The 22,376-nt window shown below is 38.2% G+C and overlaps 1 protein-coding gene across 1 annotated transcript in view; it reads right to left on the bottom strand.

Annotated features, from left to right (window-relative positions):
* Nucleotides 1–22,376, bottom strand: part of PGM5 (phosphoglucomutase 5) — a 208,160-nt gene that overhangs the window by 25,964 nt on the left and 159,820 nt on the right. The window contains exon 10 of the mRNA XM_021001819.2: nucleotides 7,058–7,192. Coding sequence (XP_020857478.1) covers nucleotides 7,058–7,192 — 135 coding nt within the window. The remainder of the gene's footprint in view (nucleotides 1–7,057; nucleotides 7,193–22,376) is intronic.

The following is a 22,376-nucleotide window of genomic DNA, read 5'->3' as shown; positions in this document are numbered from 1 at the left end:
AAATAGTTTGTAGCTACTGTTTGTATTAATTCTTAGAAAACACCACTGCTTTACTCTCATAAGAATTGACTCAAAGACAGAATAACATACACACTTATTTGGATATAGAAATATGTCTTATCCTACAGAAGAGTAGGAAGGCAAGGGTATAAGAGAAGATAAGGGCAGGAGTTGATAGAAGGGAGGTCAGATTGGGGTAGGTAAAAGACAGAAGCAAAACACTTTTGAGGATGAACAAAGTGAAAAGAGGGGAGAGAATGTGATAAATGGGGGGGATAGGATGGAGGGAAATACACAGTTAATAATTAGAACTGTGAAAAAATTTCATAGCATATTTTGCGATAAAGACTGCATTTCTCAAATATATAGAGAACTGAGTCAAATTTATAAAATTGTGAGCCACTCCTCAGTTGATAAATGGCCAAGCAACATAAACAGGCAGTTTTCAGATGAAGTAATCAAAACTAGCTATAATATTTAAAATGCTCTAAATCACTATTGATTAAAGAAATGCAAATTAAAACACTCTGAACTACCACCCCATACCCATCCAATTGGCTAATATTATAGAAAAGGAAAATGACAAATGTTGGAAGGGATATGGGAAAATTGAGGCATTAATGCACTGTAGGTGAAGTTGTATACTGATTCAACCATTTTGTAGAACAATCTGGAACTATGCCCAAAGGGCTATAAAACCATGCACACTCTTTGACCAAGCAATACCACTACTAGGTCTGTATTCCAAAAATATCAAAAACAAAAAGGAAAAGGACCTATACGTACAAAAATATTTATAGCAGGGCTTTTAGTGGTGACAAAGAATTGGAAATTAAGGGAATGTCCACCAATTGGGAAATGGCTGAAGAAGTTGTTGTATATGATTGTTATGCAATACTACTGTGCTATAAGAAATGATGAGCAGAATGCTCTCAGAAAAACCTGGGAAGACTTACGTGGACTGATGCAAAGTAAAGTAAGCAGAACCAGAAGAACATTGTACACAGTAACCACTATATTATAAGATGATCAACTGTGAATGACTTAGCTATTCTCAGCAATACAATGATACAAGACAATTCTGAAGGACTCATGATGAAAAATGCGGTCCACCTCCAGAGAAAGAACTGATGGAGTCTGAATGCAGCTTAAAGCATTTTTTCTTTACTTTATTTTTCTTGTTGCTTTGGTCTGTGTTTTGTTTTACAACATGACTAAGATAAAAATATGTTTTGCATGACTACACATGTATAACCTTTATAAAAGTGCTTGCCTTCTCAAGGAGGGAGGCAGGAGGAGGGAGAGAGAAAATTTAAAACTCAACATTTTTTTTAAAAATGAATGTTAAAATTGTTTTACATGTAATTGGGGAAAAATAAAACATTGAATCCTAGAAAACAAAAAGAAAAAGAAAATGCCACTGCTTTGAGCTAATTGTATCTAATTGGCTAACTGTTAGGGGGAAAACACTGCTTGTGGTATATGAGCTATAGTCATTAAGAGTCAGGACCATCGAACCTAGAACCACCTACAACCTAAGGTAGTTCTAGAACCTAAGCCATCTTCTGAGGCTCTCTATCACAAGTGTGAATGTAAATTGGGGAAGTGCATACAGGAAGTGCTACAGAGGTAAGAAATGAAATATCAATTTGAAAGAGAAGCAAAACTCCTATGACTACAAGATGAAAAATCTCCAAATGGAAAACCAAGATATACACCTATAGGTGAAAAATGCACAAATAGTTAATTTCATTCTTTCCTGGGCACCATAGAAGATGATTCTGAATCTTATGGGACTACATTCATCACACAGTTTCCCAGTCACTTACTTCATACTATTTATAAATACTACTCATGAGGAACTCATTCTTCAATTCAAACCGGTGCTGCTCAAATGCCTTAACATATTCAGAAGAGAAAAAGATCTGATACTTTTAAGAAAGAAATAGTATCAAAAGCAAAAATGAAATAGTTAAAATTTAATATGTCGGTAAAAAAAATCCACCTTATACACAGAGAATGGATTGAGTTGGTAGGAATGGTATAATACAGAAGAAATCCAGGTTCCTAAGCAATCCTTGTTTAGAAGGTGCTCAAGTAAGAATATACAAGGATGCTAAAAGTAGGCACCGGGGCAGTTAGGGGGTGCAGTGGATACAGAGCCAGGCCTGGAGTCAAAAAGGCTCATCTTTCTGAGTTCAAATCCAGCTTCAGACATTTACTAGCTGCGTGACCCTGAGTAAGCCACTTCACTCTGTTTGCCTCAGTCTCCTCATCTGTTAAATGAGCTGGAGAAGGAAATGGCAAACCACTCTAGTATCTTTGCCAAGAAAACCCCAAATGGGGTCACAAAGAATCGGACCGAGACATGACTGAACAATAAGAATATGTAGAATCACTAGGAACCCTGTTTTTTCCTTTTCTCTCTGCTGGAGCATGGAATAAAAAGCAAGATCAAAGGGCTAAAGGAGTAAGTTAGGACTTCAGGTCTATAGCAGAGCTGAATTCCACTCCTAGGTACTCAAGTAGTAATTAGAATTAGCATCAGGTTTTGACAATTCGAGAGTTTCTTGCTAAGATACTCCCTCCCCTCAAAAGAAAGAGCAGGCAGGAACAAGAAGGGAAGATGTTAATAGGCCCACAAGCACTAGGAGGTAATGAAGTTAAAAACTCAACTTTAGTTAAACAGTGATTGAAACAGTTAAGTTTAGAGAAAGAAGACACATACTCAGGCATTCATATTTCTTTAAAATCTTGCTCTAATTTGTAACTTGACTTAGATTTGTAATGTAAATGGATAGAAATTAGTATACAGTTCATTTATGACACCATTTAAGGAAGTCTGTTATTACAGAAGAAACAACAGTGATTAGAACGTGTGCTTGAAGTACCTAAAAGTCAGTTAACTATGCCTGGAAGAACCTTACCTAACTGGCCTATTTAACATAATTCAGGAGCCATCACTTACCTAAAACATTGGTGACATAAGGCGCTGTTGCCAGTACACTAGTGTATCCCTTTCAGGGAAGAGGTAAGTGGGAAAGTTTAGATGTTGACAGTACTTATCCTTAGAGGAAACCCAGAGTGGGACTGTGGGAGAAGTAAGTGCTGACAGTCTGGAGGTCATTTAGGGTACTGTTACCAGAGAAGGCACAAATGGATGTTGAATTGTATCTCCTGCCAACTCAATCTCTTGAATTATCCTCTTGTCCTTAGGAGTGGGTGGATGTGAAAGGTAGTGCAAAATCTGAGAAGGAGGAATTAGAAAAGGGGTATTGAGGTGTTTGGCCCAGACTCCCCAGGTTCAGCTCAACCCCTCCTCTTTCTCTTCTTGTTAATAGAAACCCCACTCTACTCTACCACCTTTGCCCCTCACCTCCTATTGTGTCCGCTGGGAGGGAGAAAGGAGGGACCCAACTTTTTTTTCCATTAAAATACTGGCAAAGATTTCTTTAAAAATAAAACAAAAAGCTTTGCCTGTATCTATCTATAAACATACATGTGCAACAAATCTAAAGGAAGAGGCCTAGGAGAAGAAAACTGGAAAAGAGCCACCTGTCTCTGAACCAACTACTTTGCTGGACCCAAAAGCAGATGTATTTTTGGTTTCTCCAGCTGAAATAGACAATTGACCCAAAGTCAAGGACTTAGTGGCAAGAACTGCTAAAGTACTTCTTTCAGGGAAGGCCTGATAACTCCTCTCTCCCCATCCTTCACGAGATCCCTGACCCAGTTATAGTTTTCTCCCTATAAGGAATTCCTAATTTATCTCTCTCGTCTTGGAAATTGCTGTGTTTCAGCTGTGTGTACTAAGGCAAAAGAGTACCAGAGACAGGGTGGGAAACATCAGTTATGAGATTCCCCAAACATTTTACTTGATAAATTACATTCTATGTACAGAATAGGAAAACAAACATACTGACAGCTGAGTATAATATAAATTATTAGTGGATATCTTCATAAGTCATATATATACACAAAACCCCTAATAGCAGTTCTATGAGTTTCATCTTCAAGGGAGATATGTGTGTGTGTGTGTGTGTGTGTGTGTGTGTGTATAATATGTGTGTGTATATACAAAATCTATATACACACAAATGTATATCTGTTTGCAACTACATATTGTATGTAACACAACACATGTAATATATTTTAACTATATGTTTACAACTGTATAACTAGTAATACTTGGCTCTTGTGTTAATATCTTTCTAGTTGCTAATTGGTTTGGCTTTATAACACTGTAAGCAGTGTGGTAGGGAGAGAGGGACAGAGAAAGAGAGAGAGCTAGCTAGAGCATTTATCCAAATGTGCAACTTAGAAAGCTGGTTTCAGTCTAATCTCAGTGGTCCTATAGCAAACCTGCATAGATAGAAATTTCCTTCCCCAAGGAATTCCCTATTTCTCCAAGTGTGATCTGAAGACCCCTAGGGGTCTCCAAGACCTTTTCAGAAGATCCTTGCAGTCAAAACTATTTTCACACTAATACTAAAACATTATTTGCCTAGTAGAGTATTCCTCCCTTTTCCAACTATACATGCATGATGCCAGATTTTCTTCATATACTTCAACCAGAACAACATATTGCAACAGACAGGATGCAGAAAGCAGATATGAGAATCCAACTGTCTTCTCTTAAACAAAGCATTAAAGAGATTTGCAAATAACATGTAAAATAATGGTACTCTGCTCACTAATTTATGTTTCATAAAATGTAGGGTTTTTCATTTAAAAACATGTTGTTTGTATTAACATGTAATGAGTTTATTATTGGTATTTTACATAAAATTTCCTCCACTTTGCATTTGCTGCCCTGCCAGATTTCAACTGCCCCACTCAGAATAAGCTCATCATCTTGAAACTCATCACCATGCTACTAACACAAGTCTTGATTGACGTCACCTCCCACAGCCTCCTCTCCCTCTGACTGGAGGTCTAGAGGGTAGAGTACTAAACTCCTCCCAATGCTTTCTCTTATAGAGGGCAAAAACTGGACACAACTCACTCCACTTTACATGTCTGCCCTTCCTGGTTTCAACTCCACAGAATAAGAAGCCACTAAGCCAGGTTCCCCCTGTCCTGTCACTGGCCCCCTTTCCTGCCTCCATTTAGGCGTGTGCTGTCTTCCCTTTAGATTGTAAGCTCCTTAAGGCCAGAGACTGTCTCTTTTTTATTAATTATATCCCCAATGCTTAGCACAACGCCTGGTACATAATAGATACTTAATAAATGTTTATTGAATCTAGAATATTTTAAGATTCATCAGTTTTAATTTCTAACATGGTAAATATTGATAGATATAACCCACATGAACAAAAGCTTTTTGGTGTCTTCAGTACTTTTAAGAGTGTGAAGGACTTCCTGAGATCAAAAAGCTTAAGAGGCATAGTCCCTATCCCCTATCCCCTATTCCTTATCCCCTATACCAGTGATGCCAAACTCAAGTAGAAATGGAGCCACTGAGTCATTCATAAGGATCCCTGCCTGTGTATTTAGACTTAGAAAACCCCTTATTATGTCTGATTGTATTTTTATTTATTTTGTTAAATATTTCCCAATCACATTTTAATTTCGTTTAGGTTGTATTTAAGAGTGTTACAGACCAAAAGGGGTTAGTGAGGGGTAAGTTTGACACCTCAGCCCTATACTACAGTAGCCATTATCAAAATAAGCACTTGTGCCTAGCCCAGGACGAAAGGGTAAGATCTGTAATCAGAACCCTTGGAATGATGGGCTCATTTTATCATTGCTACTAGATGGCTACAAATGGTCACCATGAGGCAAGGTAGCTTTTATCTTCCAGTTTGGGAATGAGTTTATTGAATTTTCCAAGGAAAACCTAAACGTGCTTCCTGGATCAAGAGCACTGCAAACCTCCCAGTCACTCATGTATGCAACCTCAACGTCATCCTTGACTCCTTATTTTCACTTACCTCTACGTGCCCCATCAGTTGTCCAATTTGTCATTCCTTTCTCCACAATATCTTTAGTATAAATCCCCTCTTTTACATAGATACCACCCTAGTTCAGGTCCTCATTACCTCTCTCTTGTATTATTGTCGTAACTTCCTATTCGGTCTTTTGACCTCAAGCTTCTCCCCATACCAATCCATCCTCCACCCAGATGCTAAAGCAGTTTTCCTTTCTTTTTAGGCAATTGGGGTTAAGTGACTTGCCCAGGGTCACACAGCTAGTAAGTGTAAAGCAGTTTTCCTAAAGCACAATTCTGATCATGTCATCCCCATACTCAATGTACACCAGTGGCTTGGATCAAATATAAAATCTTGCCGTTCACAAGCTGGCTCCAGCATACCTTTTCAGCCTTCTTCAGTATTACTCCCCTTAACACACTCTAAATACAGTCATATTGGTCTTCTTGCTGTTCTGTGTACTCACAATGCTCCATTTCCCACCTCAGTGCCTTGGCAATGGCTGTTCTCATGCCTGAAATGCTTTACCTCATAAACTCTGCTTCTTGAAATTTCTTGTCTCCTTCAAGACCCAGCTCAAGAGCCATCTTCTATATGAAGCCTTTTCTGAACCTCCTAGCAGCTAATGTATCCATGAACCAAATGACCTAGCATTTATTTCTCATATTTTATTTACATATTCACATGTTGTCTCTCCTTGTAGAATATAAACTCTTTGAGGGCAAAGCCTGTTTAATTTTTGCCTTTGTAGCCCCAGTGCTTAGAATAAGGCCTGGTACATAGTAGGTACTCAATAAATTCTTACTGATTGATTGATTTGAATCTCAACTTTTCACTCTTCCTCCCCAATATTTATTTAGTCATTTGTAAGACCCAATGGTTACCTTCACAATATCTCTTGCATCCACTTACCCCCTTCTCTCTACCCACCTTGCCAACACCCTAATTCAGTCCCATATGCCGTCTTTCTCAGACTAGCACAAACCTCCCCTACCAAGGGTAAGCCAACCAACCAACAATAACTCCAACATGCTTTTGAAACAGTGCAAGAACTGCGTTAACATAAAATATCACAGAATTCAGAGCAGGACATGTGCCAGATGCCAGGAAGCATCTCGTCCTGTTACCTGTGGTTCCCTATCATGATTGCTTGGGTCCTTCTCATAGCTTTCTGCATAGATCCTGATTGTAGCTCTCATGCCACTGGATGAACTGAGCCTAAATATGAGCCTGGAGGCATTCGAGAAAATGATCCGGAGTCCCTAGGAAAGAGAAAATGCAAAACAAGTGAATTAATGAATAAATGGATACACAAAATCAAAACCAGCTGTGGAAACCAGCATATAACTATGTCCCCAAAGAAAGCGGAGCTGGTTGTGGACCAGAAATGACAGGTCTACAGTAATGTGGCCTAGAGGCTACTTAATGTTCTGTACTTGCCTCTGAATTCTATCCCTTCTTGTTATATATCATGGAAATTTGAGGCACAGGAGGAAAATGTACAAACTCTGAAATGATTATGTGCTCTTGTGATGGGAGAATTAAAAAAATGGGGGGAATAGTTTGGAATGGCATTTAATAAACATTTGTGTGGTCAATGTCAATTTTATGGTATGTCACCAAATTGCCCACTATAAGACAATGTTCTCTAGTCACAGGGGTTTAAACTTGTTTGTGGAGGGCCAGGTAGATTGATGGCTCTCAGGCTAAATCTGTAGGACACATCATTACTACTCAAACTCCCTTTTAGATGTATTCTGTATCCTGGAGATTTACAGGATAAAAGTGAAGACCACGCAAGATAACTAAAGGAACACAAACATGTCAAATGAGTTCCTAACAACCTTGTTTAAAGGGACACCAACCAAGATGGCATACAAAATTAAGGGAGACAGAAGTGGAAATGGTGAACCACCACCGCTGAGTTACTACAAGTTTGTATCTATGTACCCAACCTCCCACATAGTGAATTATGACACTCTAGTTTGTCTAGACTACACCAGCACTCAAAGCAATGCAAAGCTTTTTCATGTGATTGCTTCTTCTCCTAATCAGGCATGGGTAGAGATTCAGAAGGGTCCTTCCCAAAAATCACTGTTAACAGATGTTTAATGGATAATAACAATAATAATAATAGCAGCTAACATTTTATCGTACTGCATGCCAGATCCTGTGCTAAGCACTTTATAATTATTATCTCATTTGCAATTGCAAAAACACTGGGAGGCTTGATGCTTTTATTACCTTCATTTTACAGATGAAGAAACTAAAGCAAATAGAGGTTATGTGACTTGCCCAGACATATAGTAATAGTTATTAATGAGTTCACTATGTTACAGCAACTTAATTTGATGTTAAACTCCTCCCCACCACCACCATTATCTCCACTACAATCTTTATTTTTAATTAAATTTTATTTTTCTTAATAAACATCTTGTTTCTCTCACTCCCACATTTCCCCTGGCCATTGAAAAAGAAAAGAAAAACAAAATCTTGTGTCTAGTCAGGCAAAACCAAATTCCCACATTGACCCTGTCCCACTAAAAATATTTCTCAGTCTGCTTTCTGAGCCCAGCACCCAGGAGTGGTTCAGATGGTTCATCACAAGTCCTCTGGAATCATGGTTGTTCATTGTGTTGATTAGAGTTCCTAAGACTTCAAGGTTGTTTGCTTTTATGATATTGTTGTTATTGTATAAATTGCTCTCTTAGTTCTGTTCACTCCACCCTACGTCAGTTCATACAGATCTTTCCAGGTTTCTCTGAAATCATGCCTTTCATCATTTCTTACCACACCATAGCATTCCATCACATTCATATAAGATTCAAACTTGTTTAGCCATTGCTTAATTGACGAGCACTCCTCAATTTCCAGTTTTTTCCCACCATAAAAAGAGTTGCTATAAATACTATTGTATATATGGGTCCTTTTCCTCATTTTAAAAAAAATTTCCTTTGGGTTTAGTCTTCATACCCACTGCCTCCTATAAATACATATCTCTGTGTCTTAGCTAATTCCTCCATTCCAGTGAGATGGAAGGGCACAACTGATGGCTCATTGCCAGAACTTCGGCTGGGTTCTAAAGGGTCACTGGACACCTCTTCAGAGCTTTGATCCACTCTCACTCTTACCTCTAAGTACTAGTCAATGGGAAGGGACCTGAGGGCAAAGATGTTGCTAATTCACTTTGGCCAGTTCTAATTCTGTTTCCTTTGTAAATCCCTGTTGTTGTTATCGAGTCATTTCAGTCATGTCCAATTCTTCACAATTCCATTTTGGAGTTTTCTTAGTAACATATTGGAGATGTTTGCCATTTCCTTCTCCAGCTCATTTTACAGATGAGGAAACTAAGGCAAATAGGTAAAGTGACTTGTCCGAGGTGCCTGTCTAAGGCTGCATTCAAACTCATGAAGATGAATCTTCCTGATTCTAAGCCTGGTGCTCTATCCATTGCACCACCTAATTACTCCCTTGTAAATCCCTACCTTGTACCTACCTGTTGATGTTAACTAGCTTTGTGACTTCAAGTCACTTCACCACTGTGGCACAACTCTTCTCACTTGTAAAATAAAGGCATTATAAGAGATGATCTCTAAGCCTCTCCCTACTCTTAACTTCCATGAATCTTTTTTTTTGTGATTATAATAATACTTAGAATTTATACTGTGCTTTAATGTTTGAAAAATTCCTTCCACTGGTTATCTCATTTGATTCTCACAACTCCTGTGAAGTAGGTGTTATCAGGCATGTGCAGGAGCCAGCTCCAGTCAGCTCTCAAGAGCAAATTATTAAATTTTCAGTATGGGTATTTATACATTAGAAATCAGTAAATGCTACAAATCAGGTGTTGATTTACTGTTTTGTTGATTGCCTAAACTTCAGAAAAAGACAGAGAAAATATTAATGATGCAGATTAAACTTAAAAGTGTGTCCTATGTACACTTTTTCCACCCTGGAGAGCCAGTCAAACATTTATCAGTGCACCACTACCTATTGTCATCCCCATTGATAGATGGAGAAAATGTGGCTAAGATAGAGCAACTGGCTTGTCCAGGGTCACATATCTAATAAATGCCTGAGGCAGGATTCAAACCCAGATTTCCTGGACTCTACATCCAATACCCTGTCCAGTGTACCACCTAGCTGCCTGGGATTCTCCCTGTCCTTTTCTCAGACCTCCCCATTCATATCCAACTTCTTCGCTGTGACAGTCCAATGCCTAGCACTCCTATCTCGGTCCCATTGGGCCACTGTCACTGAAAAACACCATGAGCATCCTTTCATTCAATTTATTCAGGCTGATTTATTAATCAGCAGGATGGCTGGGATCTAATCACACATGGTTGGATTGAGATTGAGTGGTCTTAGATTTTTTTGCCTATAAAATGGAGACAAGAATAATTGTACTAACTCATAAAATTATTGTGAGGATCAAATGTAAGGTATATCATTCAGTTGTATGGTAAAGAACAGGGACCATCTTCTATCTATACCTTCCCTACCTCATCCCACTCCATCTAAGCATGAGGAGAGTCCTCAGCACAGTCCTTGATAAACTAATGTGGAATGAATGAAGAAAATATGGTAAGATGAGAACAACAAAAAGAGAGCATTGTTCACATGTGAGTTAAAATCTTTCCATTTGCTTTTCTCTTCTTCCTGGCTATTTAATGTGAATAGCTGGCTGCACCTATGATGAGAACCGTATTCTAGTGGAATTCCTCAAAGAGAGAAAACAATATGGGGAAAGGAACAAGGCCAGGAAAATATAAAGGTCTCAGGGGGGAAGGAGTCAATTACTTTAAAAGAAAACAGCTAACCAAGGGCTAGGTATCGTGGTGCGTAAGTCCCAGTGTCCTTCATACTGAAGTCTATCAATGATGAAAGAAACTTGGACATTCAGCTTTGGACACAGAGGAAGCAATATTCTGACAGGTTCCAATCATGTTCCAAACATTTGTTTCTGCCAGGAACTACAGAGCAGAAGGCATATAGAGTTCAAAAGGACAGAATCCTGGTGAGAGAATAGATCCAAGTCCCTTGGAGGGACACAGGACAATAAAACCAAACACTTAGGAGCCAATTATAATAACAATAATAATTTAAACAATAATAGTGTGCCCACTTTAAAGCAGATTTTGCTCTTTGGTCCATTGTATATACTGAAAGTATACTACAGAGAGCTTTAAAACTTGCAAAATGTTTTACACATTATCTCATTTGAACCTTAAAAACAACCCTGTGAAGTAGGTGCTATTATCATCCGTATTTTGTAGATGAGGAAACTGAGGTACAAAGAAGTTAAATTTCCACTTGTCCATAGTCACATAGCTGGTATGTGTCTGAGACAGGACTTGAACTCAGTTCTTCCTGATTCCAAGTCTCGCACTACACCTACTATGACATCTACCTCCCTCTATGTCAGCAGTTCTTAAACTTGCTGCACCATGGACCCCTTTAACAATCTGATGGAGTTACACTACTGTGATTACTGACTACATTCATGTTGGGAGGAAATGCTACATTTAAATCAGAGATAGTGAAAATAGAGATGTAACTTTTTTTTTCCCATCCAGGTTCACGAACTCTCTAAAATATACCTGTGAACTCCTTGGAGGTCCATGGACCCTAGATTAAGAACCTCTGCTTTATGTGGAACTGGTATGTATTGTATAAGAGAGAGAAACAGAGACTGCAGGCCAGCAAAGGCCCAAGCACCATCTGAGGGAACTAGGAAATTTTCCAGTATAAATAAACGAATGATATCGGTAACAAATCCATGCTCTCATCAGCTGACCTGCTGAAATCACCATCACCAGCTGTCTGCATAGGTAATGTGACTTGAGGAGGCCAGAAAAGCCACAGCAAACAAATAGCTAAACTGTATATATCATTTTAAGGCTGACAAAAGCACTTTACAAGCAGTCACTCAACTAGCCTTTATGAGTGTCTACTGTGTGCCAGGGCACTGATTACTCTGAGTGGTCGTCATTAGCAGTGAAAATTTACATTTCAAGTGTATTATACATCATGATGCCCAGTCTTGTCCCTGAAGAAGTAAAAGGAAAATACATCTCCCTCTTTTTGTTAGAGAGAGAAAGGACTATGGGTGTAGAAGACTGTGCATTCTGTCAGATGTGTCTTTGTCAGGTGCATGCATTGCTTTTGATTGGCTGGTTTTCTTGTTACAAAGGAACATTCAATAGGCAGGTGGGTTGAAGATATATCCAGAAATGGCTGTTTCCCCCCAAAAAAACCAAGTAAACAAAACTTTAAAAGAAATAAGGATCATTTGAGTCACTATTAGAGAAGCTTCTATTTGAATAGACTGTAAGCTCCTAAAGGGCAGAAACAAATTTGTCTTTTTCTCTGTCTTGTCAAGACATTCAGTTTGGTTCAGGTGTTTTTCAGTCATGCCCAACTCTTCATGACTCCATTTGGAGTTTTCTTAGCAAAGATATCGGAATGATTTGCCATTTCCTTCTCCAGCTCATTTTACAGATGAGGAAACTGAGGTAAACAGGGTGAAGTGACTTGTCCAGGGTCACACAGCTAGTAAGCATCTGAGGCCGGATTTGAACTCAGGAAGATGAGGATTCCTGACTCTAGGTCCGGCACACTATCCACTGTGCCATCTAGCTTCCTGGCACAGAGTAGGTACTTTAAAATGCTTATTAGTTTGAATTAAGTTGAACTGGATGCTTTTCAGTGTTCAGAAGATGTTAAACTCATTAGAGACTCAAAACATTAGATCCAAATTCCTTATGACCTTCCCTGAAATGTAATATTTTCCCACACAGTTTTCTGTTTTAGAATTGCAAAGCCATAAATAGTGCTCTCTCATATATGGACTTTCTGTTGAAGAAGTTCTGTCCTCTGAAACATCTGATAAAGTCATTTCTAATATATGTTCTACATATACTCACATATACCTTTTCCCCAATATCTATCAGAGTACCCTAAATATAGTTGGTGCCCAACAAATATTTTATAAGTTAATATGGAACAAAACTCATACATTAATCAGGGCAGGAAGCAGGTCATGTTTCTGGCTTGCGAAATTTTGTCAGATTTTTTTTGGGGGGTTTTGTTTTTGTTTGAAGAGTAAAAAACATATTTTTACCAGGCAAGAAAGGAAAATTTATGAGTTAACCAAAGTCATTATTTTAACAATTGTCTGATCCAGTCCAAAGACAGAACTAGTGTTCATCCCAAAGGAAAATGGGACAAGACACTGAACCAGGTTGAATTATGTCATATACACATTTATCACACACATACATATATGACATATAGATGTCACATACACATACACATGTATACACACATTATATATATATATATATATATATATATATATATATTAGAAGCAAATGTAGAATAAGGTAAATTTGGGGATGAGTGAATTGTGAGTAGGATTTTAGAGATAAGAGAATTTAAATCATCTAGTTCAGTAGTTCTAAGCCCTTTGTGTATTATGGACCCCTTTGGCAGTCTGGTGAAGTCTATGAACCCCTTCTATGAATGTTGATTTGTTGCCTACACCCATAATTGAAGGAAATATTAAATTTCAGTTTGCAGTTAGTAAAAATAAAAATTTAATTTTTCCCATCTAAATTCAGACACCCCCTGAAATCTATCCACAAACCATATGGGGTGGAGAGGTGGGGGGGTCTATGAGTCCAGCTTGAGAACCCCTGATCTAGTCCAATGTCCCTACTTATAGATGAGGAGACTTGAGACAGATCAGTGACATTGGTAATAAGGGCAGAGCTGTGATTCAAATTCTGGTCTTCTAGAGGCAGCTACGTAATTGCAGTGGGTAGAGCGCCAGGCCTGGATTCAGGAAGACTTGGGTTCATATTTGGCCTCAGACACTTACTAGCTGCATAACCCTGGGCAAGTTATTTATTTGCCTCAGTTTCCTCAACTGTAAAATGGGGATACCTTCCAAGCCTATTGTGAGGATCAAATGAGGTAATTATTTTTAAGGCGCTTAACAGTGCCTAGAACATAGAAGGGACTATAAATGCTTATTCCCTTCCCACTGAATCCAAAACTGGCACCATTTCTTTGATGGACCCTATTTTATATACTATCTCCTGTAGGACATCCCAACAATATGTCTGTAAAGTATGAAGGGAAAAATACTGCTATATAACATGTGAACCATATTTCATATAAGGAAAGCATGCAATCTTTTAAGGATTCTATAAAAGGCTTGGATTAAACTGACACATTCTTCAGAGAAAAGACTGCCCAGAACTATCCGTTCCTCTTGCTTTATATCACAGAGTTAAACTATGGGCTTTCGTTCAGGACTTATTTAAAGCAAGACTCTTAAAAGAACCCATATTATAAAAATATTTATAGCAGCTGTTTGTTTTTTTTTCCTGGTGGCAAAGAATCGGACACTGAAGGGTTGTCCCTCACCTGGGGAATGGCTAAACAAGCTATGGTATATATGATGAGGGACTGGTTTCAGAAAAACCTAGGAAGACTTACATAAATAGATGCAGAGTCAAGTGAGCGGAACCAGGACAACAGTTTATACAGTAACAGCATTATTGTAAAGATAATCAATTTTGAAAGACTTAGTGACTCGCCAATCACAATTCCAAAGGACTCATGATGAAACATGCAATTCGGCCTCAGTTAGAGAGATGATGAACTTGGACTGCAGATTGTGACATATGTATATACACATATATACATATACATGCACACATGTGTACATATGCATAGATAGATATATATGTATTTTGGACATAATTAATAGAATTTGTATTGCATGACTTTTGAAATGGGTTTTATTTTTCTTGCCTTCTCACTGGAAGTGGGATGAGGGAAGGGAGTGAATTAGAACTAAAAATGAAACTGTATTTTAAATATATATGCATATATGTATATGTGTGTGTGTGTGTGTATATATATATATACATATATACATATATATATATATGTATATATATATATACAGAGAGAGAGAGAGAGAGAGAGAGAGAGAATGTAAAACTTTTCCAGATTATATCCTGGTCTTTTCTACAGTTCAACACTGCAAGGCTGTCAAATTTTAACCTATAACCCTGAATCAGGGTCAAAATGACTGCCCCAAAGTTCACACACCTAGTGCTGGAGCCTCAGAGGCCATCTTTTCCAACACTCTCATTTTACGGCTGAGTAAATTGGGGCAGAGGGAGGTAAAGTGATTTACCCAAGGACACAGAGATTGCAAGCACTATCAATCAATAAACGGGTTTTTTTTAGGCAATTGGGGTTAAGTGACTTGCCCAGGGTCACACAGCTAGTAAGCATCACAAGTGTTTGGTCTAAGGCCAGATTTGAACTCAGGTTCTCCTGACTTCAGGGCTGGTGCTCTATCCACTGCACCACCTAGCTGCCCCTCAATAAACATTTATTAAGTGCCTATTAAGTGCCAGGCACTGTTGTTAAATTCTGGGGATACATAAAAAGGCAAAAGACAGTCCGTGCCCTCATATCTTCTATCTTCAGGATCAGTGCTCTTTCCAGTGTCCCATGTTGCCCCCTAAAGTCACGATAAGCATTCACTCAGCGGCAACTGCAGCAGTATTCAATAATAACTCCTTTCAGGAACATAAAATCCAGGAGCCCTCACTCACCCAGATACTTAAAATCAAGTTAGGCATATGGACTCATCTGGCTCTCGTTTCCTGTCAAAAGAATGCTGACTACATCCGTGTGAAGTTTTGGACTCATACCTGCTCCACCCAATCAACAGGGGTAGCTTCCTCTGTTGGTCACTGTGCTATTTTCCAGCTTTTCTCCTTTGTAGTTTCTTTTCCTAGGGTTAGCTGCCTGACCACTACCCATATAGAAGCATTTGTGTCAGAATAGGAAATAACAGCTGATACATTTCCTCAGGCTTAAGATTTCTGCTATACCAGACCACAGCTGAGAATATCTTAGCTCCCACTACCCAGGCAGGCTAGATGTTATTCTTTATAACAATAGGCTTGGTCAGAGAGAGTAAAGCTCCGAATTCACCTGACAAGAATTTCTCATTAACTGGAATTTTAAAAAATTCCATTCTCCAATAATAGTAACAATAATAATGTGCATTTACATAGCACTTTAAGGAATACAAGATGTATTCTGTAAAACAACTCCATGAAGTGGGGAACGCTAGTATTAATATCCTCATTTTAGATATGAGGAAACTGAGACTCAGGAAGGTTGAGTGATTTGCCTTAGAGAAAGGTTTTAGGATTAAGCTGAAAGGGACCTCAGAAGTCATTTAATCCAGCCTTCTGATTTTACAGATTAGAAAACTGAGGCCACATGACTTACACAGGATCACATAGGGATCTGACTTAAAGCCAACATGATAAGCCTCTACGTTTCTAACAATAGTGTTGTCTAAAGAATATTAAGTTTCTAAAAAATTACCTCAAGATATTACAAGACCACCAGCCATCAAAAACAAATGAACAAAACAATTTTCAATTGTCCTCACTAGACTATGCCAAATTAGGCAGTGAAATGAACAAATGTACTTTAGAAATTTTCTTTTCCAACTCTGAAGCTTAAAAACAAAAAGGGATTTCTGGTTAGGTCTGAAATATATAGGAAAAGAATTTAAATATGGCACCCCTTTCTTCAAGCAATCTGTTAACATGCTCTTCTCTACATAGAGGACTGGTGGTAGATAACCACTTTCATAATCCTCCAAGGTCTGTCTACAGGAAGGTCAATTAGGGTGGATTTATCTAAGCCCCCACGAGACAGGCAAGTTATTATTAGAGCCTTAGTCTCTGTCAGTCAGTTCGGTTGATTAGAGTGATAGAGCCAAAGTGGTGGGTTTTGTTTTATACAGAAAAAAATTCCACTCCATGTTTATGGTCTGCTCTGACTCCAGTCAGCTTTTCCTCTATGAAGCCCCTGGTAACCAAATTAGAACATGAATAATTTAGTGGAACATATAACCACAACTGGAAAAAATTTAAAGATCATGTTATAAATATTGTAGGGGTAGTGACACAGGACCAAACACTCCAGAACTGGAAGTGATGTTAGAGATAATCAAATTCCAAATTTTACAGATATGTAAACAGAGGCTCAGAGTGGTGAACAGACTTACCCAAGTTTCCACTGTTATTAAGTAAAATTATTAATCTTTAATCTAGGTACGAGGGGGCCCCTAGGTGTTGCAGTAGATAGAGACCCACCCAGGAGTCAGGAGGAGCTGAGTTCAAATTTGATCTTAGACACTTGCTAGCTGTGTGACCCTGGGCAAGTCACTTAACCCTGCTTGCCTTAGTTCCTCATCTATAAAATGAATCAGAGAAAGAAATGGCAAACCACTCCAATATCTTGGCCAAGAACACCCCAAATGGTTTCATGAAGAGCAGACATAACTACAACAACAACAACCTCTGATTCAAAAAAAAAACAAACAAATTCAAAACCTGGCGTATTCCTCAGTAATACCATGTTGCCTTTCTAATCGAATCACATCATTAGTTTAGGTGATTTATATCTATCATGCAGGAAACATTAAGTATGCACTATGCTAGGTATTACAATAAAAATATAAACTGAGACAGTCCCTGCCCTCAAGGATCTTACATTTTCCTGGAAGTATATATAATGTTCACAGAGAAGTAAGTACAGGATATATTTAAAATAAGTACAAAATGTTTTTGGTAGGGCACTAACAACTGAGAGAAGCAGGGAAAGGTTTCTTGAAGGTGGTCCTTGAGCCGACCCTTGATATGGGAGTGAGGGGTTTCACAGGGAAGAAGTGAGGATTCCAGATTGGAGTGATAAAGGTACAGTGACTAAAGGCAGGAGATGGAATATTGTGCGAAGGGATATGACTGTAACCACTTTGGCTGAAGCGTGCATCACATAGAGAGAAGTGATAAGAAGTCAATATGGGAAGACAAGTTGGAGCCAGATTGGGGAGGGCTTTAAGTGCCAAACAAAGGCAATGGGGAGCCACGGAAGATTCTTGAACAGACAAGTGACATGGGAGGAATCTTGATTTAGTGGCTGTATGGAGAATACGTTTGAAAGGGGAGAGAATAGATACAGGGAGACCAATTAGGAAGCTATCGCAATAGGTCAGGTGAGAGGTGATGAGGACCTGAACCAGGGTGATCATGGTATGAATAGAGAGAAGACAGATGCAAGAGTTTCTGAAGAGAAAGAATCAACAGAGCTTCTGGATGTATCTCACATAGTACAGAAATAAAGACAATGGTTTTTCTTTAAAAAAAAAAATAGCAATTCTAATAGGTAACCAGCTACCAACACAGAAGTTAAAATGTATTTTTCTCGGAGTTTACTTCCAAAGAAGCAACACGGTGAACTCTACAACATTGGGAAGTAGACCTGGGAGACAGGGAGAAGGATTCAAATCCTGCCTCAGACATTTACACATTGCGCCTTGCATATAGTAGGTGCTTAATAAATGCTAGTTGACTTGACTTGAATAGCTACATGACTCTGACTCACTTAACATCTTTATGCCTCAATTTCCTCATCCACAAAACAGGGGGGCTGTACTTGTCTAAATCTCCCTCCAACTCTAAATGGTTAATTTCTTAGGCTGGAAGCAACATCAAAGTATTTAGCTATCCTGAATAATTTAAAAGGGTACTAATATCCTCACAGTTAACCCGACCTAATTAAATCGGATTTATTTTTACACATCAACCCATTTGGCATGCATTTATGTGCAACCTCCTTTTTAAATTTTTTTTTTATTGATTGGCTCTAATACCAGCCAAAGTGCTACTTACAAATGACTTCAGAATTGGTAGAATTTCATGATTTCTGGGCCCTTTCTTGATCAAAGAACCCAAGTGTTAGAATAGTCATGAAAAAGAATCCAAGTTACTTAAAGTTTCACTCCAGAAATGGCAGGACCTCTTATTTACAAAGTTTAGATTCCAATTGCTAGACACAGCAGAAAAACAGCACATAATTCCAACATTTATTCCATTTTCAACATGAATATTGAATGCCTGAATGTCATTTGGATCAACTCAACCCTTTTCAGTATTACCTACTACCTTAAATATAATGAAGGAAATCCTCAGGTTTATATAGGAGGCAACCAAACCTGGATACCAGGTCTGGAGGGAAGATCACCAAAATTAATGTGAGAAACCCTGAGATCAAGTTCAAGAGTCATAGATTTAGGGGCAGCTAGGTGGCACAGTGGATAGAGCTCTGGACTTGGAGTCAGGAGGACCTGAGTTCAGATCTGGCCTCAGACACATAACACTCACTAGCAAGTCACTTAACCCCATTGCCCCATTAAAAAAACAAAAACAAACAAACAAAAAAAGAATCATAGATTTAGAGCTTAATCTCTGAAGCCAACTCCTTCATTTTAGTTCTCATACTATCTGTGTTACCCTAAACATGTATGTCATTGAACATCTATGAGTCTCAGTTGCCTCATTTGTAAAACGATGATGAACTAGCGCTGCTCTTACCTCTCTAGGTAGTTGTAAAAAAAAAAAGAAAAGAAAACCCACAAAACAAAACTTCTTGCATTCCTTAAAGCAATGCAAACTATTATAATTAATTTTCATGCTCAGAATCCAAGACCCAATCACCACAAGAATAAGTGGATTTTGAAAAAAATTAATGGGGGACATGCTCATTGGGAAAATCTAAGAAAAGATGGTTTAATAAATATTGCCTCTTTAAATTGCTTTGACCTCAAGGACATTGGATCTCTCAAACCATACTCAATGGCACACATACCTTTGTTTTCATAGGATCCAATCTATTTAGAGCTGGAAGAGGAGATTGAGGCCCTCAAATCCAAGCCCTGTCACCTCTAGGACCAAATATAAAATCCTGTGCTTGCCATTTGAAGCCCTTAATAACCTGTCCCTCTCCTTTTCTAGCCTCCTTCCACCCTACTCTCATCCATATATTCTATGATCCAGTGTCATTGGCCTCCTTACTGATTCTTATTCAAGATACTCCAACTCCTGACTCCAGGCATCTTTTCTGACAGTCTCCCATGCCTGATATGTTCTTCCTCCTTGTCTGTACCTCCTGGCTTTCCTGACTTTCCTGCCTTCCTTCAAAATCCCACCTTCCCCAAGAAGCCTTTCCTAATCCTTCTTAATTCTAGCACTCTCCTTCCAGCGACAATCTCCCAACACATCCTATTTATAGTTTTTTTTGTTGTTCATAGATGTTCGCAGGTCATCTCTCCCACTGGGCTTGTGAGTTCCTCAAGAACAGGGACTATTTTTTGTCTTTCTTTACATAGCAGGCACTTAATAAATGCTTCTTGACTGACATATATATATATATATATATATATATGTATATATATATATATACATATGTGTGTATTATAGTATAGTATATCATATAACAGCTTATTATATTAAATTGTATTAGATATTATATCAATAATATATATAACAAAACAATAACAGTTATAATTTTATATATGTATAATACTGGATTTGGAGTCAGAAGATTTGGGTTTTGTTATTTGATAGCAAATCACGGGCAAATCACTCACCTCTCAGGACCTCATTTCCTCACCTATAATATGAGGTAGGGTCGATCTAAATGATGTCTAAGTCTTCTGCCAGCTCTAACAACATTCTATGATTCAACACATACTCAATTCCACATGACCCAACTAACTCATTGCAAATGCCCGGGATCTGACTTCTGCCTCTGAGTGCTTCTGTACTTCCCTTCTTGATCTCTGAATGAGCCCCTGGAGCCTTAAAGGCAGAGAAGATTGTGCTGAATGTTTCCACAGAAGAGGGGAAAAGCCTTATCACCAATACATTTTAACGTCATTTTGGATGGAGAAGGATTTCTGCCTTATCTCTAGAGACATGTGTGAAATAGCTTTTTCCACTGCTGGTTTCCTGGCTTGGGCAGTAAACCAGATTTAAGGGGAAAAAAACCTGAGCTGCCTGAAAACCTTTTTCCTTTTGTGAAACTAAGAAAGAGGTAGACAAAATATGAATCTGAGTTAAGCTGCAGGTCACTCAGAGACCAAGAAAGACGTAATATCCATGAACAAGTCATGATAAAGAGCTGGGTTTGTGTTTGCCTATTCCTAATAATTTATTATTTGTAAAGGTGTCAGAAGAGACCATCTCTTTTTCGCTGATGAGCATATTTTAATAGCATCAAGTATTCAACTTAAAAGAGCATACACAGTGAAAACTTGTATTAATTGAAATAAGATTATTAATAATGATAATAATAATAATAACTAACATTAATATAGTGCCAGGTACCATGCTAAGTACTTTACGAATATTACCTCAGCTGATACTCATAATTACTCTGGGAAGTAAGTGTAATTATTTTAGGTGACTTACCCAAGGGCAACTAGTGTCTGAGGTTGGATTTGAATTCAAGTTTTTCTGAATCCAAACCCAGCACTCTATCTACTTCATTACCTAGCTGTCAGGGAATAGGATTCTTAGGTTAAATCAATTTTCTAATCACTGCAGAGTTAGCCTGAAGTCATTTTTTGTATTAAACTTTGCTACTGAAAATATTATGTATAGTAGTTCACTTTTTTGACTTAGTAAATATTTCTATTTAGTTGTTTTTCAGTTCTGTCTGACTCTTCTTGGGGTTTTTTTAAGGTAATTGGGGTGAAGTGACTTGCCCAGGGTCACACAGCTAGTAAGTGTCAAGTGTTTGGTCTGAGGCTGGGTTTGAATTCAGGTCCTCCTGACTTCAGGGCCAGTGCTCTATCCACTGAGCCACCTAGCTGCCCCCCTCTTGGGTTTTTCTTGGCAAAGATACTGAAGTGGTTTGCCATTTCTTCTCTAGCTCATTTAGCAGATGAGGAAAATGAGGCAAATAGGGTTAAGTGACTTGTCCAGAGTCACAAGCTATTATCTGAGGCTAGATTTGAACTCAGGTCTTCCTGACTGCAGGACTAGCACTCTATCCACTGCTCCACCTAGCTGCCCTGTTAATACAGGGAAGCCAACTCAATGTTCACAGTATCATTAAAGATTTAAAGCTAGAAGGGACCTCAGAAACTATATAATTCAAACTTGTTTTAGGTTCACTAAATTTATTTTAAAAATCATAAAACATTTCTTACAAAAGAGCAAAGAAAGAACTATAGAGTTTGAATGCAGATCGAAGCATACTATTTGCTATTTTTTTCTTTTGTTTTGTTTTCTCTTTCTTGCGGTTCCTCCTATTGGTTCTAATTCTTCCTTACAACATCACTAATGTGAAAATATGTCTAACAGGAATGTATATGTATAGTTTATATCAGATCTTGGGGAGGGAGGTGGGGAGGGACAGGGAGAAACATTTTAAACTCAAAAGCTTATGGAAGTGATTGTTGATAAATCAAAATAAATTAATAAAAACAAAAGAGCCTCTTATTCTGTACACTGCTCTGAATGGATGCCAGAAACACTTGAACTATTG

Source organism: Phascolarctos cinereus, unplaced genomic scaffold (genome assembly GCF_003287225.1).
Source record: "Phascolarctos cinereus isolate Bilbo 61053 unplaced genomic scaffold, phaCin_HiC Scaffold_4;HRSCAF=312, whole genome shotgun sequence".
NCBI lineage: Eukaryota > Metazoa > Chordata > Mammalia > Diprotodontia > Phascolarctidae > Phascolarctos > Phascolarctos cinereus.
The sequence above is the reverse complement of the archived record's forward strand: the minus strand, read 5'-3'. Positions and strand labels throughout refer to the sequence as shown.